The 25,271-nt window shown below is 42.2% G+C and overlaps 1 protein-coding gene and 2 long non-coding RNA genes across 8 annotated transcripts in view; 1 reads left to right on the top strand and 2 right to left on the bottom strand.

Annotated features, from left to right (window-relative positions):
• Nucleotides 1-1,775: 1,775 nt before the first annotated feature.
• srms (src-related kinase lacking C-terminal regulatory tyrosine and N-terminal myristylation sites) overlaps nucleotides 1,776-25,271 on the top strand; it is a 30,204-nt gene continuing 6,708 nt past the window's right edge. The window contains exons 1-4 of the mRNA XM_074642681.1: nucleotides 1,776-2,594; nucleotides 10,426-10,547; nucleotides 13,680-13,846; nucleotides 24,979-25,126. Of these exons, the coding sequence (XP_074498782.1) occupies nucleotides 2,209-2,594; nucleotides 10,426-10,547; nucleotides 13,680-13,846; nucleotides 24,979-25,126 (823 nt within the window). The 5' untranslated portion in view covers nucleotides 1,776-2,208. The remainder of the gene's footprint in view (nucleotides 2,595-10,425; nucleotides 10,548-13,679; nucleotides 13,847-24,978; nucleotides 25,127-25,271) is intronic.
• LOC141772042 (uncharacterized) lies at nucleotides 15,717-23,379 on the bottom strand. Of its 5 annotated transcripts, XR_012594823.1 has the most exons (5): nucleotides 23,360-23,379; nucleotides 17,199-17,350; nucleotides 16,594-16,840; nucleotides 16,424-16,484; nucleotides 15,717-16,304 (listed from the first exon to the last, which is right to left on the bottom strand). It is a non-coding gene; the product is annotated as an uncharacterized LOC141772042 (long non-coding RNA). The 5 variants fall into 5 exon arrangements; XR_012594825.1 differs by lacking the exon at nucleotides 16,594-16,840; XR_012594824.1 differs by having other exon boundaries at nucleotides 16,424-16,720.
• Nucleotides 23,407-25,271, bottom strand: part of LOC141772043 (uncharacterized) — a 58,050-nt gene continuing 56,185 nt past the window's right edge. The window contains exon 4 of one of the 2 annotated variants that reach the window (XR_012594826.1): nucleotides 23,407-25,077. This is a non-coding gene — a long non-coding RNA (uncharacterized LOC141772043). Of the gene's footprint in view, nucleotides 25,117-25,271 lie in introns of both variants that reach the window. The other variant, XR_012594827.1, reaches the window with a different exon arrangement.

Here is a 25,271-nt window from a genome sequence, read left to right on the forward strand (position 1 = left end):
CTGACAGCGTGTCCCCAGATGAACCTGCTCTGGGATTGATTATGTCGACTGGTCCCTTCTTTTAAATGAGGGTCATCATTTAAATCACACTTTGGTTTGTGTGTCTCAACAAAATCATTTAGAGCTGCTCCACCATTCAAGTCTAATGATGCCTGAAGAACAACGTGATGATGAGTGTTGTTGAAACTCTTCATGATTTAGGTTTTATATGTGGAGATCAGCTCATCCTCCTCTGAGGTGAACGGCTGGTACTGATCTGTACGCTGCAGATATGATGAGCTAACTAGTAAACTAAGGAATCCATCGGTACCAGCTCTGTCATGGTAGCTTGTCAGGAAGAGGTTAAATAACGCTCCAAATTAGGCTCAATGTTTGCTGTAACAAAGATTAATAACAACAGTAGAACTGGTTAAACCGACTCCACCGCCGGCCGTACGAAGACTGAACTAACAATAGAGCTGTGCAATATATCCTTCAATGCATCTATACCTCAAGAGCTACTACCTCTGTTTACATTTTATTTATTACATCTACTCTACCTCCTATTTTACAATTACCTCTGTTACTTTACATCTATCTTATATTTTATACTTCTAGTGTAACTCTTCTGTTTATATTTATTACATCTACTCTACCTGTTTGATTTCTTTATAACTGTGTGTTTTACCTGTTAGGTGTTTTATCTGCCTCGTTTAGTCTTTAGTCAAGTATTTGTTTTAAAGCTCTGACCAGAGATGGAAACTGTGAATCTCCATCTATTAAAGCTTTCTGTTCTACTCTACTCTATTTCTATTCTATTTACTCAACAAAACAACCTTCAGGGGAAACTGTCCACGTGCCAAACAGGTACGCACACACCCATTAGCAGCCTCCTCCTCTTCCGTCCTCAGGTGTGTGACGTCATCAGGAGCAAGGGGCGCCAAACACAAACTTTTCTACACACCTCCACCTCCCTCCTCCACCTTCCACCTCCACCTCCCTCCTCCACCTTCCTCCTCCCCTTCCTCCACCTCCCTCCTCCACCTTCCTCCTCCACCTTCCACCTCCACTTTCTTCCTCCACCTTCCTCCTCCACTTCCTCCACCTTCCTCCTCCACCTTCCACCTCCACTTTCTTCCTCCACCTTCCTCCTCCACTTCCTCCACCTTCCTCCTCCACCTTCCACCTCCACTTTCTTCCTCCACCTTCCACCTCCACTTTCTTCCTCCACCTTCCTCTTCCTCCACCCTCCTCCTCCACCTTCCTCCTCCTCCTCCCCCACCTCCTCCACCTTCCTTCTCCACCTTCCTCCACTTTCCTCCACCTTCCTCCACCCTCCTCCACCTTCCACCTCCATCTTCCTCCTCCACCTTCCACCTCCACCTTCCTCCACCTTCCTCTACCTCCACCCTCCTCCACCTCCCTCCACCTTCCTCCTCCATCTTCCTCCTCCACCTTCCACCTCCACCTTCCTCCACCTTCCTCTACCTCCACCCTCCTCCACCTCCCTCCACCTTCCACCTCCATCTTCCTCCTCCACCTTCCTCCACCTTCATCTTCCTCCTCCACCTTCCACCTCCACCTTCCTCTACCTCCACCCTCCTCCACCTCCCTCCACCTTCCACCTCCATCTTCCTCCTCCACCTTCCTCCACCTTCATCTTCCTCCTCCACCTTCCACCTCCATCTTCCTCCTCCACCTTCCACCTCCACCTTCCTCCACCTTCATCCTCCTCCTCCACCTTCCACCTCCATCTTCCTCCTCCACCTTCCACCTCCACCTTCCTCCACCTCCACCTTCCTCCTCCATCTTCCTCCTCCACCTTCCACCTCCACCTTCCTCTACCTCCACCCTCCTCCACCTCCCTCCACCTTCCCCCGGAGCCGCTGCAGCTCATCACTGTGGATCATTGATGTTTCCTCCGGTTCCTCCCAGAGAACCGACCGGTCTTGGTTAGGGGCCGGTCTCCTCTGTTGCTCCGGATCCGTTTCCGCATCCCGCCGCGGTGCGCACTGCAGCGGAGCTCCGATCCGTGATGTGAACAGAACGAACCGGTTCGTCCGGCTGATCCAGCTCAGAGCTGCTGCTGCTGCTGGCGGTGCAGAATGCGTCCAGCCAGAGGAAGAGGAGGAGAGACCGGCTGAAGCCTGAACCGTCTGATCGATCATCGGTTGATCGGTAATAACCTGGACTAACCTCCGCTCCGTGCCGCTGCTTCATGTCCCGGAGATGGAGAGCTGCTGCCGGTCCTGCATGCCGTGTTTCAGCCGGCTGTGGAACTGCATCTGGCCGGACTTCCGCTACCCGACCACCACCAACACCACCTCCACTAACCCGCAGCATGTGATCTCCAACCCGGCCGCGGAGCTCCGCACCGTGTCCGGAGACATCCGCGTCCCGGCGCCCAAGAAGCGGCCGGTGCAGCTCTACGCGGCGCTGTTCGACTTCGTGGCCCGAAGCGACGACGAGCTGACGGTGAAGGAGGGAGACAAGCTGTCGGTGCTCGAGCAGCGGGGAGACTTCGTGCTGGCCAAGAAACTCACCGGATCTCTGCAGTCCGGTCTGATACCGGCCAACTACGTGGCTCTGCTGCAGGACGAGTTCGCCAAACACAAGTAAGAGTCCTGTTCGACCCGCAGCTCCTCTGGTTCTCTGGTTCTCTGGTTACTCAGGGTTTTATTCACTGTTACACCGGCTTCTATGCACCTGCTTCTATTCGGTGCTGAGGCTTCACCTGCTGTCAAAGGTTGCCTCAATATATCATAATAAGGGACAGGCAGAAGACTAGAAGACACATTTAAAGAGACAGAAGGTGAAACTATTCACATTATATATTATATATGAACATTATGATAGAAGTATATGAAAAAATGTCCCAAAAAGTACGAAAAAAAGTCTGACAAATGTCCAAAGCCATCCATCCTCTGAATGCTCTAGGTCTCTAGTCTGATCCATCCATCCTCTGAGTGCTCTAGGTCTCTAGTCTGATCCATCCATCCTCTGAGTGCTCTAGGTCTCTATTCTGATCCATCCATCCTCTGAATGCTCTAGGTCTCTAGTCTGATCCATCCATCCTCTGAATGCTCTAGGTCTCTAGTCTGATCCATCCATCCTCTGAGTGCTCTAGGTCTCTAGTCTGATCCATCCATCCTCTGAATGCTCTAGGTCTCTAGTTTGATCCATCCATCCTCTGAATGCTCTAGGTCTCTAGTTTGATCCATCCATCCTCTGAATGCTCTAGGTCTCTAGTTTGATCCATCCATCCTCTGAATGCTCTAGGTCTCTAGTCTGATCCATCCATCCTCTGAGTGCTCTAGGTCTCTAGTCTGATCCATCCATCCTCTGAATGCTCTAGGTCTCTAGTTTGATCCATCCATCCTCTGAATGCTCTAGGTCTCTAGTTTGATCCATCCATCCTCTGAATGCTCTAGGTCTCTAGTTTGATCCATCCATCCTCTGAATGCTCTAGGTCTCTAGTTTGATCCATCCATCCTCTGAATGCTCTAGGTCTCTAGTTTGTGGCTGTAAGTGTCATGAGGCTGTGATTATCCTAGAGGTCACCACAGGTCATTTTATACAGGGAGGTGACGTTTATAAAGAAATGGTCTCACTACGAGGACGTGATTCTGGGGACAGAAGCTGACCGAGGTTTTGACCTTCTCTGCTGTTAAAGACTTTCTAGTGTTGATATCAAAATATGATATGAACTCGTGATGTGTCTCCACTGAAAGGCTGAATCTACTCTCAGTATCCTGTAGAGAAATGATAGAATTTGACCTGATGTGACTTCCTGAGAGATTTCTACAGCTGAAGTCTAATTTAAATTATTTTTAGGTGAAACATTAGTCGATTATTTGGTTCATCAATCAAAAGAGAATTATTTGGCAGCATTTTTGATAATTGATTTACTATTGAAATTACTATTTTTATTTACTATTTTTTATTTACTATTAATTTACTGTTTCTAAGTCTCCATTTGGCCGACTGTTTAATTGATTTACTTGTTTTATTTCGTTTGAAATTAGTGCTGCGTGATTGTGTCCAAAATTATAATAAAGTACTATTTCTAGCACCAGTGCCTAATAGATTGACAATAAATTAAGATACATTTAGTAGAATGAGTAAATAAGATAAGTAAAATAAAAAAGGATAAAAATATTTTTAAAAAGTAAGCTATAAAACAGAAAAGGAAGAAATATTGCACACAATGAACAGTGATATTGCATGAAAATGGAATAATCACGATTATATCGATCAACATTGATGATTCACTGATTTTAGATATTTTTATTGCACTTTCACATTAAAATAAACAGAGCGCTGTTAATGCACAGATTAGGGCCGAACGAACTGACATTGCAATACTTTTTTTTCAAAATATATTTATATTACAATATGAAAAAATCCAGGACTATTCACCCTACCCTGTTGTTAGCTATATTTTAAAGTTAAATGCTTTAATCTGGTGCACTTTGAGAGCAAAGTTAGCAACAATAAGAGAATAAGAATATGGTAATAGTGTAACACTTTTAACATTTTGGTACTTCAGTGTTTCACCTTTTTTTTAGTATTTTGGTATGTGATAATGTTTGTGTGTGTTGTCTCATTGTGATGAGATGTTGTTGTTGTTGTTGTTGCTGTTGCTACGGTGATAAAACCAAACTGCCTTATGAATCTCCCAGAGAAGCTGGTGTGGAGCAGGCAGAGCAGAGTACCGGCTGCTTGTGAGAAGTTCCGATACGCAAGAAAAAGTTGTGGTACACCAAGGAGTAAAATGTAGAAGTGCCGGTTCTGCCTACCAGTGTCGTGAAGAATCTGGAGATACAATGCGCATCATGGTACAGGGGTCATGAGTCAATATAATGCGATTTTTAACAAATCTAATTTTAGGAAAACTATCAGTATAAAGACACACTATACTTTGAGAGGACACATACAGCGTTAATCTTTGCATGTAGACTATTTAGCCATATTCAATTTTTTTCAATATTTTCTTACACCACTACTGAAAATGGAGAAAATAAATACCCATTTTCCCAAAACCCAAGTTGACAAATTCAAACAGCTGGTTTTGTCCAACCGAGAGTCCGAAACCCAAAATATTGAATTTCCTGTCCCAGAAACCAAAAGCATTCATATTTGAGGAGGTGTAACCTGCCCTTTGGATATGATATTATTAATATTGCATATATTGGTCTGTTGTTTATACTCATAGAAACGTAACCTCCTGTCATCCTTCTGGCATCCAAAGCAAAGTTGAACACAAATGTTCTGAGGTGAAACAAACAAACAGCGTCTGCTGCTGTTGAACCAGACGGGAGCTAAAAGTAGCCGCGAGGCTGCAGCTGCACGTCCTCCATTATTCATCCAGCCTGCAGGGAATCATCATGTTTCAGCACAGAGCTGCGTCTGTGCTCAGGACTCCACATGTCCCACTGTCCTCGAACACAACACTGAGCACCAGATAGCAATAATAACATCACTGATTCCTGTTGAATCATAGTTATAGCGCCACCTACTGGCAACAGGAAGTTACGCTCGCTGTATTTTGGCGAACTACTCTTCAAAAGTTAACCAGATCCAACTTAAACTTAGTCAGCGTGACGTTAAGATGTTCGCGATGCCAGACGGCGAAGCTTTTGTTGAACGTGCTTGCCGTGGCGACGCATCTTTCGCCATGAAACAGGAAGTTGTTTTTGAAGGGCAAACGAACAAAACTTGGCATTTAAAGTGTTAAAATATGTTATCTGATAAGATTCTCGTGGGTATGGCAAGGTTGCTCGATAGCGCCCCCTACAAAATTTCAACAAAGCAGCCCTCGCAGTACGTTTCACCTAGATGTACGAAATTTGGTCGGCACATGTATCACATGTAGACTTTAAAAGAAGTCTCCGAGGCCATGCTCTAAACACAACAGGAAGTCGGCCATTTAGAATTTTTGTATGAATTTTTTGTGTATTTTTGGCTATTTCCAGGCTCTGTACTTTAACGAACTCCTCCTACAGATTTAACCCGATTGACTTCAGATTTGGTCAGTACAATCTGAAGACATTTGTGATGAAAATGTATTCAAATCGTGAGTTTTCATAAAACGGCGTTGACGTGGCTTGGCGGAGAATTTACATGATTCGCCATTGAACAACAAACTGTTATAACTTGAGTGTACTTGGTCCAATCTGCCCCAAACTTGACCTACTACATAAGAGTTCAGGCCTGAGGACATCTACATGACAATATTGACTCATAGTCATAGCGCCACCTACTGGCAACAGGAAGTCAGCGTTATGTGACAAACATCATGCGATTTACATGAAATTTACATAGTGTGATCTACACTTGATAATGAGCAACATAATGCATGTTTAGCGCCACATAGTGTACACAGGAAGTTGTGCAAAATCTGCAATACGTCATTTCCTGTGCCACTCGATCCACGCAGGAAATAACATCTAACTTGTTTAACAGTGTCCGATGGTCACAGAAATGTAGGGCTGCGTCAATCGGCGTCCCGAAAGTACCCCCCTGACGTGCGCAAAGCTGCGAGGGCCCGTTCATCGCTGCTTGCAGCTTTAATACGTTGAAGCTTTATACTTTGTTCCGGTGATGAACATCAGACCGTGACAGAAACTATTTTAAAAATCAAATGTGTGCCAGTTTTTAAATAGCAACCAAAAAGATGAAAGCACCGGTGTTCTTCTGATAATCCAGTCTGTTTGTTATCTCCTCCAGCATCACTGTTACATTCCTGTACGGAGATAAGCTCAGCTTCAAAGCACACCTACAGCAACATACTGAGAGGCTTTTATACTATTGTTGTGTCCACCCCATTTATATTAATAAGAAAAGACTAAATATTAAAACCATCTCTGAGTATAAAGCTCAACAGCACAAACTGCAGCCTCCAACATGACCTCGCAGTTGAATCAACATCTCTGAACTAGAACATGATAACCTTCATGAAGGGATTAGCTTTAGCTAAGTGTTCCTAATAAACTGGTAACTGAGTGTTTATCTTTACTGTTACATTTGTTAGATAACTTCTCACTGTTTTTTTAAGGGAAAGTCAAATGAACCTTCTGGTTTGTCTGATATGAACAGAAAGGAGCCGACCATGTGAATTACACCCAGGGGCATTTTTTACAGCAAAAAGTGGAAAAGAAAAATTTAATCGCACATTTTTTATCTGTTCTAAATGAACCTTAAAGGGAGATTAGTCAAGTATTTAATCCTCTTATCAACATGGGAGTGGGCGAATATGCTGCTTTATGTAAATGTATGTATATATTTATTATTGTAAATCAATTAACACAAATCAATAACAGATATTGATCAGAAACCCTCACAGGTACTGCATTTAGCATAAAACAATATGCTCAGATCATAACATGGCAAACTGCAGCCCAACAGGCAACAACAGCTGTCAGTGTGTCAGTGTGCTGACTTGACTATGACTTGCCCCAAACTGCATGTGATTATCATAAAGTGGGCATGTCTGTAAAGGGGAGACTCGTGGGTACCCATAGAACCCATTTACATTCACTGATCTGGAGGTCAGAGGTCAAGGGACCCCTTTGAATGACAGTTTTGACATCGCCAAAATTTAGCGTAAGTTTGGAGCGTTATTTAATTGATGGATTCTTCAGGTTTTATAGTTTCATGTAGGGATGCACCGATGCCAGCAGTACTTACATTTGGGTATTCGCCGATACCGAGTACCGGGCACCCTGCTCCCGGTGCGACTGTTGACCGGGGCGGACTGTCCTCAGTGCATCCCAACCGTGTCGTGCCTCCAGGGCGGGGCTCGGCCCACGTAAAAGGCGCCAGGGGTCTGCGGCGATGTCTGCAACCCACCCGACCCGTCTTGCAACACGGACCAAGGAGTCTATCGCACGCACGAGTCAGAGGGTGCAAGCAAAACCCCGTGGCAAAAATAAGAGTGAGGGCCGGCGCGTGACGGCTGAGGTCGGATCCCGCCACCGTAAAGTGGTATCGGTGCCGTTGTACCGGTGCCGTTTTGCGAGTACGAGTACATGAGCACAGTATCGGACCTGATACCCGATATCGGTATCGGTGCATCCGTAGTTTCAGATGATACCAGGATCGTCACTCTAGCTTTAAAACTGAACCCGCTACAACCTAAAAAACACAAGTTGCGTTAATGTGTTAAATAAATTTAAAACATATTTGTGTTAACTCAGACGGCCCTAAAAATATCTACATTTATTACACACCGTCAGTTTCCTGACAAACAAAGCGCCATCTTTTCACGGTGTATGAGAATTTGTGTTTTTGTGGAAATATACTTCTACAGGATGTGTGTTAAGGTAAACGTTCTTCATCGTCTCCTACACTGAGTTGTGTTTGTTTGTTTTAAAACCAGTTTCAATTAGTCATTTTAAGGTCGGGCAAACTTTTCTCCTGTGACGAAGCTAATTATGGTACTCAATAATTATTAGTATTATGTGACCTACACCAATGGACTTATAGTAGCTTCATAGTATTTTTAGTTAATTATTTTCATAGTCGGTCAATCTGCTGATTAGTTTATTATCAATGAATCATTTTTGTCTATAAAACGTCAGATAATGCTGAAAAATTCCAAGATGACATGTTTTATCAGAACAACCGTACAAAATACAAAAAATATAAAATATGAAGTGATATAAAACAGCAGTAAGTTGGCATTTTTGCTTGAAAAATGACAACTTCCTGTTGATTGAGTAATCGATGTATTTCTCTAGTATCCCTGTAATATTCACATATTAGAAACTTCTAGTGCTGGTACTTTATCTCCACAGTAGTTTTAGATTTTTGTACGTTGAATGTATCACTAGAGTAGAATATTTCTGGAGTCTATCAGGTCTCTGCTGTTTCTTGAGTAGCTGCTTGTAGTTTCTGTGGGTGAAACCTGAGCGGCGTTCAGAGGCGATACGCCCTCCTGATAACGGAGAGTAAATACAGGTCGGTTAGTTTCTGTATCTGAGCAAACAGGCAGCACTCAGCAACAAGCTTCTGAATAATACACCCCTCCAAAGTAGTCACTGTTATACAGTATATAAACACTGGATGTGTTTATGCGTATCAGTGGTGGAGGAAGTATTACTCCAGTAAAAGTAGGGGAGAGCGGGGCCTGTTGGGACGTTTTGTATTGACACCAAAATAACCTCCCAAAACGTTTCCCTCACAGATTAGTGGGATTTTCTTTTAAATTTATGAGGGACATGTAATGTTTTATACTTCTGGTGAATATAATCCATCAATCTGATTTCCATAGATGTATTTTGTATATACAGTTCCCTTTGTTAACACCTTATTTTGAAAAGCGGACGTAGTCCCACTTGTCTACTTCCTCTAACTTCTCCAAGGTGGTCTCTAGCTCTCCCGTCAGCTCCGTTCTCTTTATCCATCCATGATCAGCTCCATCGGGGCCGTTTCAATGCAGAGAACATAAATGTCAGTATCTGGGTGCTCTACAGTCGTAGCGTCGGCCCATTTGACCACGGAGACGAGAGCGACGACCGCCACGTTACCGCAATACCGTAACGTTTCCTGTCCGTGACAGAGTTAGCATGCAGCTTTAGCTCTGCTCTGTCTAGCTCTGCTTTTCCTGTCAATGTGTGAAACCCAAAGTGTTTCCATCCTTTACTGGATGTGTAGTGTTTACCACGCTGGATTTAACATGGGAGGGTGCAGGTCGTATCCACGACGACCCTCCAACGGTTTAGACTCTCTGAGGTTTGTTTTGGTTGACGGATACAGAACGGATATGACGTCACGTTACTCAGACTACCACAATAAAAGTGGTAACTTCCTTCTACCTCCACAGAGACTCAGATGAAGCAGATATATCGATTCTGGCATTAAAACATTTCAAAATCATAAAAAAAACATGATACTTCATTGAATAGATTTATTTTTTCCACCCCGACATTTTAAATACTGTTGGGTAGTTTAATATTAAAATATAAAGCATCATATCTTCCAAGTTTTCATATGTTTTGTTTGTAAAAATCTAAATGTGTACCTACAGCTGTGGGATAAATGTAGTGCAGTAGAAGTATAAAGTAGCATGAATTGGAAATAGATATCTGAAATGTGTACTTTCATGTATTGTGGTGAATGTGTCCCATCATGCATCAGTGGGGCTCCAGGACGCTGCTGCTGTTAGAACTGACCGGACCAGTTAGTGAAACGTTCCCCTTCGTCACTCTGTGACTGTCTGACAGCCTGCTATGTGCACCATGTGACCTGTGTGTGTGTGTGTGTGTGTGTGTGAGGGCTTCTGCATGTAACACATTCTTCTTCTCTTTGTTCACACTCCTTTCATTCAATCATTCATTTATGTTTCCATTCATGGTGATTGTGCTGTTCTTTGTGTTAAACGTCTGATCATTCCTCCGTCCCTCCATCTTGTCCTCTGTCCCCCGTCCTCTGTCCTCTGTGCAGGTGGTACTACGGGAACATAAACCGGGTGAAAGCTGAGAAGCTGCTGCTGGCGTCCCAAAACAAAGATGGCTCCTTCCTGGTTCGCATCAGTGAGAGTCACAGTGACGAGTACACGATCTCTGGTAGGTGGCACCGCCCATCCCTCCGTCCATCCCTCCCTCCATCCCTCCGTCCATCCCTCCCTCCATCCCTCCATCCCTCCGTCCATCCCTCCCTCCATCCATCCCTCCCTCCATCCATCCCTCCATCCCTCCGTCCATCCCTCCCTCCATCCCTCCATCCCTCCATCCCTCCATCCATCCATCAGCAGCCACCTCTTTCTTCTTGTATTTTCTTTCCCTTTTCCAACCCGTTCTGACTTCTTTAGCTCCGTCTTGTTTTTGATTCAGTGACTTATAGGAACAGTGTTTATTGGCAGAATATAATATTAATAAGTATGTTTTCTTTAGTGAATAATCCCCTGATAAGAATTGTGTTTTCATTACCTTAGAATGAGCCGTTTATGTCTGCATACGTACTACGGGTGAAAAAAATCAGTTCAGTAATGTTTCGCGATTTTTTTTTTTGTGGAAATTTGAAATATATATTTTTTTAATGCCATAATCGATATATCTGCTTCATCTGAGTCTATGTGGAGGTAGAAGGAAGTTACCGCTTTTATTGTTGTAGTTTGAGTAACGTGACGTCATATCCGTTCCGTATCCGTCAACCAAAACAAACCTCAGGAATTCTAAACCGTTGGAGGGTCAGCGTGGATACGACCTGCACCCTCCCATGTTAAATCCAGCGTGGTAAACACTACACATCCATTTAGACTTTATGTAAAAAACCTGCATGTGATGATCATAAAGTGGGCATGTCTGTAAAGGGGAGACTCGTGGGTACCCATAGAACCCATTTACATTCACATATCTGGGGGTCAGAGGTCAAGGGACCCCTTTGAAGATGGCCATGAGAGTTTTTCCTCGCCTAAATTTACCGTAACTTCATAGCGTTAATTGGCATTCTTGCCGACAAGCTAGTGTGGTATAGCTTGAAAACAGAGCCCGCTACAACCTCTGAAAGACAGAATAATGGTACAAAGCGGCGTCTGCCGACCGTTTTCTCACCACTCTCACTCACCACTTGAGAAGAGTCTTCTGTGTTTGTCCTCTTGACGTTAATCGTTGGCTTGTTTTCCTCACTTCCGTTTCTCTTGTCGTGCACTGATTCGTTAAAGCTGAACAGCCAATCGGAGTGATTTCTCTCACCGACGAGCTCCGCCAAAATGTTGAACTCTGAAAGTTGTCGACTAACTGTCAGACGTTTCTGTTTTGTTTTCTGAAATGAAACTGGAGCTCGTTGATAGAAGAAGTGAGATTATTAGCTGGAGTGTTTTCTAGAGCGGAGAGTTTCGTGTCTTTAGTAGTAACCTACATTTGGAAGCCTTTTCTGAATGAGCCCTGAGCCCGTTCTCTCATGGACCTCCTGAGATTTAAAGCCTCTCTCTCTCTCTCTCCTCTTCATCACCTCCAGCTCATCTCTCTCTCTCTCTCTCTGCTCCTCTTTTCTGTTCGCCCTCTGGCTTCACCATCTTCTGCATCTTTTCCTCTCCATCCCTCCGTCCACTCCCTCCCTCTCTCCCCTCCCCCCCTCCTCTGTTCTTCAAGGTCCTCCAGGTCCCGGAGGGAAAATGCTGCAGTTAGACGTTGAGTTTTCAGTGTGCTAGTCCTCCTGAAATATGCATCATCAGTGCTCTCTGTGTGCCTGAGAGTGAAGGCAGAACAGACCACACCTTCTGTTGTACGGCACGATCACACACATCCTGTCTGATTTACATTCGTATAAAGATGACTGTGTTCTTGTTGTTTGAGCGAGTAATAATATAGTTTGGACTAAACTCATGTCTGTATCTCCTGTTTCTACATGTTTGGATGCTGCAGTCAGTATCTGATGCAACTTCACTTCTTTGATATTTAAAGCTGTATGTATGTGTTGATTTTTTTTGTGTGATTACAGCAACGTAGTCCGGGTATAAAGCGCTCCGCTTGTCCGTCCGTCCTTCCGTCTGTCCGTCCGTTCGCGTGTCACACTTCTGTTTCCGGAGCAGAACTCAAAAACGATTTAACTTAGGAACTTCAAATTTGGTCTGATGGTTGACAGTGTGGTCTAGTTGTTTCTTCTGGGGGTTAGAAGTCCAGGGTGCCCAAAATTTCAGATTTTTTTCCAAAAAGGGCAAAACCTTTGGCTTACTTTAGAACTTTTTTTTGGACTTGATAAATCTTTATGCTAAATGCAGTACCTGTGAGGGTTTCTGGACAATATCTGTCATTGTTTTGTGTTAATTGATTTACAATAATACTTATATACATACATTTACATAAAGCAGCATATTTGTCCACTCCCATGTTGATAAGAGGATTAAATACTTCAACATATCTGTTCTTTGTACGTATTTCCAATGCAAACTCCCCATACTGTATACTGTAGTGTTATATAAGCTTTTGTTTAAAAAAGACCTTTGTCAGAATAAGTTTGGATAAAGTTTTGAGTGTTTGGGTATTCTTTTTTTTTTAGATTTCTTGATTGTATAAAAATCTTTGTTTTACATATTTTAAAGTGGATTTAGTCAAAGGATTTATTTATTTATTAGTTTATATATCAGGGGTCAGGGACGATGCAAAAAAAACATTTTAACAGGTCACAAAAACATGATACAGATGTGTTGGATATAAGATAGCCAACTCCATAATTATGACCCCTGGTGAGGCTTTTCTGCTTAAACAGGTCATAACATCTCATCATATTGAGCGCATCATAAATGGTGACATTCTCATTCATGTGACATGATCATATCAAAATTACAGTATTTACATCACATAACAATCATTTTACATGTGGTGCATATGTGTGTATATACATAATGTATATCTATCTGTTCCTCTATCTGTGTATACAGTATGTGTGTGTTTGCATGATACACATTAAATATAATCGCTGACATGCTCTTGAAACAAGAGTTATACTGTCTGTAACCTGGACATCTACTCTGCTTGTCATTCAGGATGTCTGATGTTTCTACTGATGTACAGAAGCGTTTTTGTTTTTTCAAAGCAAACTAGATTAATTTTAAGGCTGTGAAAAAGACTGAAATCACACATTTCCGGTCTAATGGAGAAATAATCAGATTTCATGAGTCAGTTTATTTAGGATGTGACTTTTTGTGTATTTAAACAGTTTGTCTCCACATTATAACTCTCCTCTCCCTCTTGCAGCCCGGAGTGAGGGGAAAGTGTACCACTTCAGGATCCAGCGCTCCACCATCGGGGCGTACTTTGTGTCGGATAAGATCTCCTTCGCCACCCTGGGAGAGCTGATCTCCTACTACCAGAAAAAACCCCAAAGCCTGGGAGTGCTGCTAGAGGAGCCCTGCGCCCAGCAGGTAGGACCTTGAAAAAAGTCATAGTATAGTATGTCGAAATATTTTGTGAAAAAAAGTCATACTATAGTATGTTGAATTTTTTTATTTTTTTTAAAGTCGTACTATAGAATGTTGAAAAATTTCACGAAAAAAAGTCATAGTATAGTATGTCGAAAAATATCATAACAAAAAATCATAGTTAAGTATGTCGTAAAGTTTTATGAAAAAAACATCATAGTAAAGTACGTAGAAAAATGTATAGAAAAAAGTTATAGTACAGTATGTCGAAAGTTTATGAAAAGAAGTCATAATATAACATGGAAAATTTAATGAAAAAAACTCAGTATAGAACGTCGAAAAATGTTATGAAAAAAAGTCATACTATATTATGTCGAAAATTTCACGAAAAAAAGTCACAGTATAATAAGTCGAATAATTTCATGAAAAAGTCATAGTATAGTATGTCGAAAAATTTCAAGAAAAAAAAGGTCATAGTATAGTATTTCGAAAATTTTATGAAAAAAACTCATAGAATACTATGTAAAAAAATATAACAAAAAATCATAGTTAAGTATGTCGTAAAGTTTTATGAAAAAAACATCATAGTATAGTACATAGAAAAATTTTAAGAAAAAAGTTATAGTATAGTATGTCGAAAATTTCCTGAAAAAGTCATAGTATAGTATAAACGAAAAAAGTATGGCGAAAAAAGTTAAAAAAAAATTCATAGTATATGTCGAAAAATTCCATGAAAAAAAAGTGACAGTTTAGTAACTCGAATAATTTCACGAAAAAAAAGTCACAGTATAATAAGTCGACAAATTTCAAGAAAAAAAGTCATAGTAAAGTTTGTCGAAGATTTTATGAAAAAAAAATAGAATTGTATGTCGAACAATTTCAAGAAAAAAAAGTCATGATAGAGTATGTCGAAAATTTTAAAAAAAAGTCATAGTACGAAAATGTCATAAAAAAAAGTCATAGTATATTATGTCGAAAATTTCACGAAAAAAAGTCATAGTATAATAAGTCGAATAATTTCATGAAAAAGTCATAGTATAGTATGTCGACAAATTTCAAGAAAAAAAAATCATAGTAAATTTTGTCGAAGATTTTCATGAAAAAAAAGACATTATATAGTACGTCGAAAAATTTAGAGAAAAAAAATGTATATTATAGTATGTCGAAAAATTTCATGAAAAAGTCATCGCATAGTATGTCGACAAATTTCAAGAAAAAAAGTCATAGCAAAGTTTGTCGAAGATTTTCATGAAAAAAAAGACATAGTATAGTACGTCAAAAAATTGTAAAATGTAAAGAAAAAAGTCATCGCATAGTATGGTGAAAAAAGTAAAAAAAAAAAAAAGTCAGTATAGTAGTTGAAAAATGTCATGAAAAAAAAGTCAAAGTATAGTATGTCGAAAATTGTATGAAAAAAATAGAATAGTATGTCGAAAAATTTCAAGAAAAAAAAGTCATGATAGAGTATGTCGAAAATTAAAAAAGTCATAGTACGAAAATTTTATAAAAAAAAGTCATATTGTAGTATGTCGAAAAATTTCCTGAAAAAAGTCATAGTACAGTATGTCGAAAAATGGCATGAAAAAAAAGTCATAGTATAGTATGTAGAAAAATGTAATGAAAAAAGATTCATTGAATAGTACGTCGAAAAATTTCAAGAAAAAAATGTTTTGGTATAGTATGTCGAAAAAAAGTTCATAGTATAGCATGTCGAAAATTTCATGAAAAAAAGTTATAGTATAGTATGTCGAAAAATATCATAACATAAAATCATAGTATAGTATGTCGAAAATTTCTTGAAAGAAAGTCATAGTATATGATGTCGAAAATGTTATGAAAAAAAAAGAAGTAATATTATAGTATGTCGTAAAATTCCATGAAAAAAATACATAGTATGGTAAGTCGAAAATTTCATGAAAAGTCATAAGAAAGTCATAAGATGAGATATTCCTTTATTAGTCCCACAGTGGTGAAGTTTGCAGTGTACAGCAGCAAAGGGGATAGTGCAGAAAACAAGAAGCATCAGTAAAAACAAAAAGCAAGATACAACACAGTAAAAAGAAAATTAAAACAAAAGTGAAACAATACATGAACAATTTCAATAGAAGGAAATATAAAAATAGGAACAATATAAACAAGGGGAAATATTAAAAATAGGAACAATATATACAGTGTTGACAATAAACAGACTTAAGTTTAGTATATAATATAGTATGTCGAAAATTTTACAAAAAAAAATTCATAGTATATTATGTTGAAAAATGTAATGAAAAAAAGTCATAGAATAGTATGTCACGGTTAGTTAGGTCCTACTTTCATTTCTACATGTATGTCACTTTTAGACATTCATACACACGCTCATACCCGTGTTCAGTCTGTCATCACAACCTCCTCGGACTTTGTGGCCTGACATCCTCAAACATGTTGAACGGTGGTTACAGACTGTGAATTCACGTAGAGCCTAAAAACAGAACAGAAGAGAAGAGTCATGCTCATTAGAATCACAATCAATAGTGATTTAAAACAACCTTCATGAACAGTAGAGGAAACGCACAGCGATCAATCGATGCAACAACTCACCTCTGACACTCGCCGTAGTCAAGCTTCACATGAAATGATTGGTACTTCAAATATCTATGAACTGGACAACAGAGAAAACGACTTTACTGAATGATTTCAGAGGTAATCATCAAGGACATTTGTGTATTTCATTTTTTAATGTTAGGTTTGTAAAATAGGGGCCCTCATACTGTCGGTGAAGTTGTGCCGAATGGTGCTCAATTAAACAGAATCTGCACTTCAGCAAACAGAGATTAGCTTTTGTCGTATTTCTCAATGAAACCAGCAGCCGATAATGACTCCTACCAACGGTTCTCACTGATGATGATAATACAAAAGATAAAAGTCAAATCTTCATGCAGCAAATGCCCCAGTTTTAATCCAGAGTTCTCCAGCGTCTCTTCTAATTTGAGCAGCTTTTGTCTCTGCAGCAGGAATCTGAAACAACAAAGACCTTGAATTCATGTTTCTGTTGTTGCTCTGCAGCAGGGATTTAATGAGCGCTGTCTCATGCTTCAGATGCATAAATTAATACTAAGAGGAATACATATTTGGAGTGTAATTAACCAGAGAATAAAATATTTGGAAGAGTTGTTAGAATGAAGTCATGTGGCGGTGCTGTAATTACACGCCGTATCTCTGCACTGCAGTTCACAGTAAACCTCCAGCGAGCTTCTTTATTCATGGCTCATCAGTTTGAGCCCGGCGGGAGACGACACAGAGCTCTCTCTAGAAACTGAGAAACCACCACATTACAAATACACAATGATGGTTTAGCATAAAGGATATTACATACCATTTACTGATGTTAGAGACGAGCATCAAGTTCCCACGTCGATAAAGTGTTTATAAAAATCATCCTTTCTTCTGGACCAGAGGCCGGTCAGTGATTCCTCCTCTTCTCTCTTCCCTTCCAGAGGAGGCTGTGAGTCTGAGGCCACGGACACACTGAGGCAGAAACACACAAACACATCAGATGATCACATGATCACATGCAAACACACACACACACACACACACACACACACACACACAGGCCCACTTCCAGTCCAGTCCCTCCACCCTCCCACCTCCGTTTGTAGTCACACTCACAGCTCAGTGAAGCTCCATCTCTAAGGTGGAGGGTATACAGTAAATACAGCAGGATGAACTTCCCTCTCTGCGGCAAGGAAATTAATCAATATCAGAATTAGAAATACTTTACTGATCCCCGGGGGGAAATTGAGTTACATGTTGCTCCCAATCTAGAATATAAATCAGTAGGGATAATGTACAGCGAGCCGGTGAATCGCCCTGAAGGGGATTATTTCACAACAATGACCCGCTAGCTGCACATTATCCCGCTTATTACACGGATACTTACTGAAGAAATCAATATTTTGACACAAAAACGGTCCACCAGAGTCTGACATCAGAGCTGCGCCCATAGCAACGGTCTGTTATACATAGCAACGGTCTGTTATAGATAGCGACGGTCTGCTACACATGGCGACGGTCTGTTATACGTAGGAACGGTCTGCTATACGTAGCGACGGTCTGTTATACAGAGCAACGGTCTGTTATACAGAGCAACGGTCTGTTATACAGAGCAACGGTCTGCTATACGTAGCAACGGTCTGTTATACAGAGCAACGGTCTGCTATACGTAGCAACGGTCTGTTATACAGAGCAACGGTCTGCTATACGTAGCGACGGTCTGTTATACAGAGCAACGGTCTGTTATACAGAGCAACGGTCTGTTATACAGAGCAACGGTCTGCTATACGTAGCAACGGTCTGTTATACAGAGCAACGGTCTGCTATACGTAGCAACGGTCTGTTATACAGAGCAACGGTCTGCTATACGTAGCGACGGTCTGTTATACAGAGCAACGGTCTGCTATACGTGGCGACGGTCTGCTATACGTGGCGACGGTCTGCTATACGTGGCGACGGTCTGCTATACGTGGCGACGGTCTGCTATACGTGGCGACGGTCTGTTATACGTGGCGACGGTCTGTTATACGTGGCGACGGTCTGCTATACGTGGCGACGGTCTGCTATACGTGGCGACGGTCTTCTATACGTGGCGACGGTCTGCTATACGTGGCGTCGGTCTGTTATACGTGGCGACGGTCTGTTATACGTAGCGACGTCTGTTATACGTAGCGACGGTCTGTTATACAGAGCAACGGTCTGCTATACGTAGCAACGGTCTGTTATACAGAGCAACGGTCTGCTATACGTAGCAACGGTCTGTTATACAGAGCAACGGTCTGCTATACGTGGCGACGGTCTGCTATACGTGGCGACGGTCTGCTATACGTGGCGACGGTCTGCTATACGTGGCGACGGTCTGCTATACGTGGCGACGGTCTGTTATACGTGGCGACGGTCTGTTATACGTGGCGACGGTCTGCTATACGTGGCGACGGTCTGCTATACGTGGCGACGGTCTTCTATACGTGGCGACGGTCTGCTATACGTGGCGTTGGTCTGTTATATGTGGCGACGGTCTGTTATACGTAGCGACGTCTGTTATACATAGCGACGGTCTGCTATACGTAGCAACGGTCTGTTATACAGAGCAACGGTCTGCTATACGTAGCAACGGTCTGTTATACATAGCGACGGTCTGTTATACAGAGCAACGGTCTGCTATACGTAGCAACGGTCTGTTATACAGAGCAACGGTCTGCTATACGTAGCAACGGTCTGTTATACAGAGCAACGGTCTGCTATACGTGGCGACGGTCTGCTATACGTGGCGACGGTCTGCTATACGTGGCGACGGTCTGCTATACGTGGCGACGGTCTGCTATACGTGGCGACGGTCTGCTATACGTGGCGACGGTCTGTTATACGTGGCGACGGTCTGTTATACGTGGCGACGGTCTGCTATACGTGGCGACGGTCTGCTATACGTGGCGACGGTCTGCTATACGTGGCGTCGGTCTGTTATATGTGGCGACGGTCTGTTATACGTAGCGACGTCTGTTATACATAGCGACGGTCTGTTATACATAGCAACGGTCTGTTATACGTAGCGACGGTCTGTTATACATAGCGACGGTCTGTTATACATAGCAACGGTCTGTTATACGTAGCGACGGTCTGTTATACATAGCAACGGTCTGTTATACGTAGCGACGGTCTGTTATACATAGCGACGGTCTGTTATACATAGCAACGGTCTGTTATACGTAGGAACGGTCTGCTATACGTAGCGACGGTCTGTTATACAGAGCAACGGTCTGTTATACAGAGCAACGGTCTGTTATACAGAGCAACGGTCTGCTATACGTAGCAACGGTCTGTTATACAGAGCAACGGTCTGCTATACGTAGCAACGGTCTGTTATACAGAGCAACGGTCTGCTATACGTAGCGACGGTCTGTTATACAGAGCAACGGTCTGTTATACAGAGCAACGGTCTGTTATACAGAGCAACGGTCTGCTATACGTAGCAACGGTCTGTTATACAGAGCAACGGTCTGCTATACGTAGCAACGGTCTGTTATACAGAGCAACGGTCTGCTATACGTAGCGACGGTCTGTTATACAGAGCAACGGTCTGCTATACGTGGCGACGGTCTGCTATACGTGGCGACGGTCTGCTATACGTGGCGACGGTCTGCTATACGTGGCGACGGTCTGCTATACGTGGCGACGGTCTGTTATACGTGGCGACGGTCTGTTATACGTGGCGACGGTCTGCTATACGTGGCGACGGTCTGCTATACGTGGCGACGGTCTTCTATACGTGGCGACGGTCTGCTATACGTGGCGTCGGTCTGTTATATGTGGCGACGGTCTGTTATACGTAGCGACGTCTGTTATACGTAGCGACGGTCTGTTATACAGAGCAACGGTCTGCTATACGTAGCAACGGTCTGTTATACAGAGCAACGGTCTGCTATACGTAGCAACGGTCTGTTATACAGAGCAACGGTCTGCTATACGTGGCGACGGTCTGCTATACGTGGCGACGGTCTGCTATACGTGGCGACGGTCTGCTATACGTGGCGACGGTCTGTTATACGTGGCGACGGTCTGTTATACGTGGCGACGGTCTGCTATACGTGGCGACGGTCTGCTATACGTGGCGACGGTCTTCTATACGTGGCGACGGTCTGCTATACGTGGCGTCGGTCTGTTATATGTGGCGACGGTCTGTTATACGTAGCGACGTCTGTTATACATAGCGACGGTCTGTTATACAGAGCAACGGTCTGCTATACGTAGCAACGGTCTGTTATACAGAGCAACGGTCTGCTATACGTAGCAACGGTCTGTTATACATAGCGACGGTCTGTTATACAGAGCAACGGTCTGCTATACGTAGCAACGGTCTGTTATACAGAGCAACGGTCTGCTATACGTAGCAACGGTCTGTTATACAGAGCAACGGTCTGCTATACGTGGCGACGGTCTGCTATACGTGGCGACGGTCTGCTATACGTGGCGACGGTCTGCTATACGTGGCGACGGTCTGTTATACGTGGCGACGGTCTGTTATACGTGGCGACGGTCTGCTATACGTGGCGACGGTCTGCTATACGTGGCGACGGTCTGCTATACGTGGCGTCGGTCTGTTATATGTGGCGACGGTCTGTTATACGTAGCGACGTCTGTTATACATAGCGACGGTCTGTTATACATAGCAACGGTCTGTTATACGTAGCGACGGTCTGTTATACATAGCGACGGTCTGTTATACATAGCAACGGTCTGTTATACGTAGCGACGGTCTGTTATACATAGCAACGGTCTGTTATACGTAGCGACGGTCTGTTATACATAGCGACGGTCTGTTATACATAGCAACGGTCTGTTATACGTAGCGACGGTCTGTTATACATAGCGACGGTCTGTTATACATAGCAACGGTCTGTTATAGAGAAATTACAGACCACAGAACACCGTGATTGACTAATCAGAATCGAGTATTCAACACAGCCGTGTAATAAATATATATAACATAAGTTGGAGCGTGTTTCATGACGAACACTAAACGGCGTTGCATGTCGTCAGTGAGGGCGGCTGGTTAAGTCGTCATCGTTGCAGCTCGCTGTCGGGGAGGTTTGGGATGGCAGTTAACATGGCCAACGCACAAACGGAGATGAAGTGGGGAGACGCTGGAGGGGGGGGGGGCTGGAATTGTGCCATAGATTCAATAAATATGAATTCATGTTCAACATGCAGTCCGGCGTCACACAAGACTACAAAACACAATTATTTTTTTAAGATAATTTTTCACTTTTTATTTTACTGAATGATTTTTTTAATTTATTTTTTACTTTTATAAGATTTTATAGATTTTAATAACAGTATCATAATCTCTTTAATTGTATGTAATTATTGATTTGTAAGTGTGTCATTTTCATTTCATGACTCTGCTGCAGCTCGCTGAGCTCGAGTGATTCAAAACCGGCTTTTTAACATTTTAAAGGTCGACTCTGTGACTTTGTGTCGTAGCACTCTGAAACCCCCAAACATCATCACAGCGGCTCACGTTTTGGTCTTTTCGACTTAAATTCATATTTGGGTTTAAAACTGTGAGCTGGAAATACATTGAGCACCAACGTAAGTAATGCAACAACTCTTCAAATACTTCTGGCGGCTGACAAAATGTTTTTGTTTTCAGTTCATAAAGTTTTATATGCAGCTTCACTGGGCTATTAACCCTCTGAGAGCCACAACGGACCTGTTCTAGTCTTCTTTAGGGAGGTCCAGGGGGTCTTTAGGGGGGTCCATCAGGTCAACAGTAGATGTCACATAGAAGTGGTGAACATCATCTGAAAGCTGAGAACCTGAAGATTAATTTGAGATGCAGCTCAGTGCTGTGTGTCAAGTTGTTCTAGTCATTAATCAGAAAAAAAAATCTAAATTTAGCATAAGTTTGGAGCGTTATTTAGCCTCCTTTCTGACAAGCTAGCAGGACATGGTTGGTATCAATGGATTCATTAGGTTTTATAGTTTCATATGATACCAGTATATTCACTCTAGCTTTAAAGCTGAACCTACTGGAGCCTCTGAAAGACAGGAAAGAATAAATCTGCTTTTAGAAAAGAAACACTCACATTTAGATTGAAATGTTTTATCAGTAAAAAGAGTCACTAACGATGCTTTCAATCAGTTTTTATTGACTTGGCACAATATCTCATTTCCTATAATTCCATAGCCAAGAGACACGGTCAATAAAAACTGATGAAGCACGGTTTGTGTCTGATTCTTCTAAAAGCAGATTCTGTTTCCACGCCTGATAAACTGCCTGACGGAGCTCCAGAGGCTAAATCTGTCAAATTTAAAGCCATTAGTGAGATTGCGTCACGCATAATTAGAAATGAAGGGAGACAACATTTCAATAAAGTAGGATTAACAAAACTATCCTAACCTTTTTGTCACCATAATTAATATGAAGATGGGGAAACATCCAAAAATAATAAATATAATTTCTCTGTTCTCTGTAAAGACTGAAACCGAATGTCCTTTTTATTTCTGTTTGTTTTGGACGATAAGCTTTTTATACGCGAGGCAACTGTTGTTGTCGTTGAAGGTTGAGCAGCAAAAAAACAACTATTAAACTACTAAATGATTTATGTCTAAACAAATGAAAGCGATGTGAACATTAAGGCAACGATGTTGTTTTGTGTATCACCTGATTAATTTATATTTTTTATATATATGAAATCAAGTTGATTTGTTTTGTCTTATTTATATGTGAATGATGGCTAATTGTTATTTAATTTATTAATCTGTTTTGTTTTTTTAACCAATCATTTCATTGATCTGTTCATTTCATTTCATGTTTATCGATCATATTTTTTCCTAACCAATCATTTCATTGATCTTTATCAAAGCACTCGATCTTTAGAGCAACATGCTTTTGTAGCGGCTGAATGTTACTGACAATAAATAAAGTTTTGAATTCATGTTTCATTCATCCGTTCATTCATCCGCTTGTCTTTCACTGACCTCACACCGTCCTGCTGATCAGAACAAGAAGGAAGAATCTGGGCGAGTACAAATAATATTAGAATTTGACAAGGTGAGAAATAAATAAATAAATAAATAAATAAATAAATAAATAAATAAAGGTGAAGACAAAATATAACCAAATATTTCAAGATTTTATCAGGTCTTTTCTATTGCAAATTATGAAATAATGATATGAAAAGGACATGTTTTGACTCCCATTAGAGCCTCTCTGCAGGCTGCTGTGATGTTTCTTTATGTTTGATTGTGTCTTCCGTCGTCATTCAAGAGATCTGTGAACTAAACAGTCAGACAACCAGCATCCAAGAGAATATTTATAATTATAATAAAGCCAACAGTCAGCGTTGAGGGACCAGAATGTGTCATTTAAAGTTAGGATGAAATGAAAAATGTGACCCTTTTAGATCATATTGTGCAACTATTTAACAATACCTGCAAAAAAAAGAATATTCTTCGTATTTTTATATCAAAATCATCTTTCCTTCCTACAAAACAACATGTGCTTACATAAGCTGGTATTAGGGATGCACCGATACCGATACCAGTATCAGGTCCGATACTGTTCTCATGTGCTCGTACTCGCAAAACGGCTCCAATACAACGGCACCGATAACACTTTACGGTGGTGCGCCTGACCCCGCAGGGCCGGATCCCACCTCAGCCGACGTGCACCGGCCCTCACTTTCATTGTACCACGGGGTTTTGCTTGCACCCTCTGACTTGCGCGTACGTTAGACTCCTTGGTCCGTGTTGCAAGACGGGTCGGGTGGGTTACAGACATCGCCGCAGACCCCTGGCACCTTTTTACGTGGGCCGCTGTAAAGCTGCGGCCGCGAGCCACCTTCGCCCCGAGCCTTTCCAAGCCGACCTAGAGCCGGTGGCGGCGCACCGCCTCGTATGCGGGACTCCCCAGCCTACCGTGTGTCGCTCACACCCTCCAGCTGGCTGTTAACGAGGCTCTTTAGACACAGAGAAGTACTCGTATCGGAACTCGGTATCGGCGAGTACCCAAATGTAAGTACTTGTACTCGGTGTGAATAAAGTGGTATCGGTGCATCCCTAGCTGGTACCAACCAATTTCCACCTACAATATCATGACATCCATCAATCTGTAATTTTTAGCGACGAGAGCGGCAGCGTGTGTGAAGGCTCCATATCATGATACGGTCCAATCCAAAGCTAAAGATTTAACAGAAGCTACAATACAGACGCTAAAGACGCTCTAACTTCCGTCTCACTGGGACTTCAATGCAATCAAAGACATACTGGGATCAACTCTTCCTCTGGTCCATCACAACTAACTCTGGTTTCCTGCTTTGCCCGGCAGGAACTCTTTAACTTCTCATGTTACAGATCAAACAGGAATCATGTTGAACTAACCCAACTCTCATATCTCCACACGGTTCTGTGTCTCAGCGCCTCGTATTGTGCAGAGTGGGGAGTTATTTCAAAACTGATGAATCAAACTATATTTTTACAATGCACTAATCCGTCAGTGTGTGAAGACAACCGAGCTGCACATCTGTTTCTCTGCAGCATCGTCTGCATCGCTTGCTTTAAACTGTTGTCTGGACTCACACCTTGTGGTCTCTTTGCAGCGGGAGCTGTTCGACATGGAGCCCTGGGAGAGACCTCGAGAGGAGTTCAGGCTCCACAAGAAGCTGGGAGAGGGACACTTTGGAGAGGTGTGGGAGGCTCTGTGGACCACGGAGAACAAGAAGGTGGCCATAAAGACGCTGAAACAAGGTACCAATGCAAGGAGATACTGTGAAGAGTAGAAACCATGTGATCATGTTACTTAATAACCCTCTGAGAGCCACAATAGACCAGTTCTAGTCTTCTTTAGGGGGGTCAAGTTGTTCTAGTAATAAATCAGAAATAAACATGAATT

This window comes from Sebastes fasciatus, chromosome 8, assembly GCF_043250625.1.
Source record: "Sebastes fasciatus isolate fSebFas1 chromosome 8, fSebFas1.pri, whole genome shotgun sequence".
Taxonomy (NCBI): domain Eukaryota; kingdom Metazoa; phylum Chordata; class Actinopteri; order Perciformes; family Sebastidae; genus Sebastes; species Sebastes fasciatus.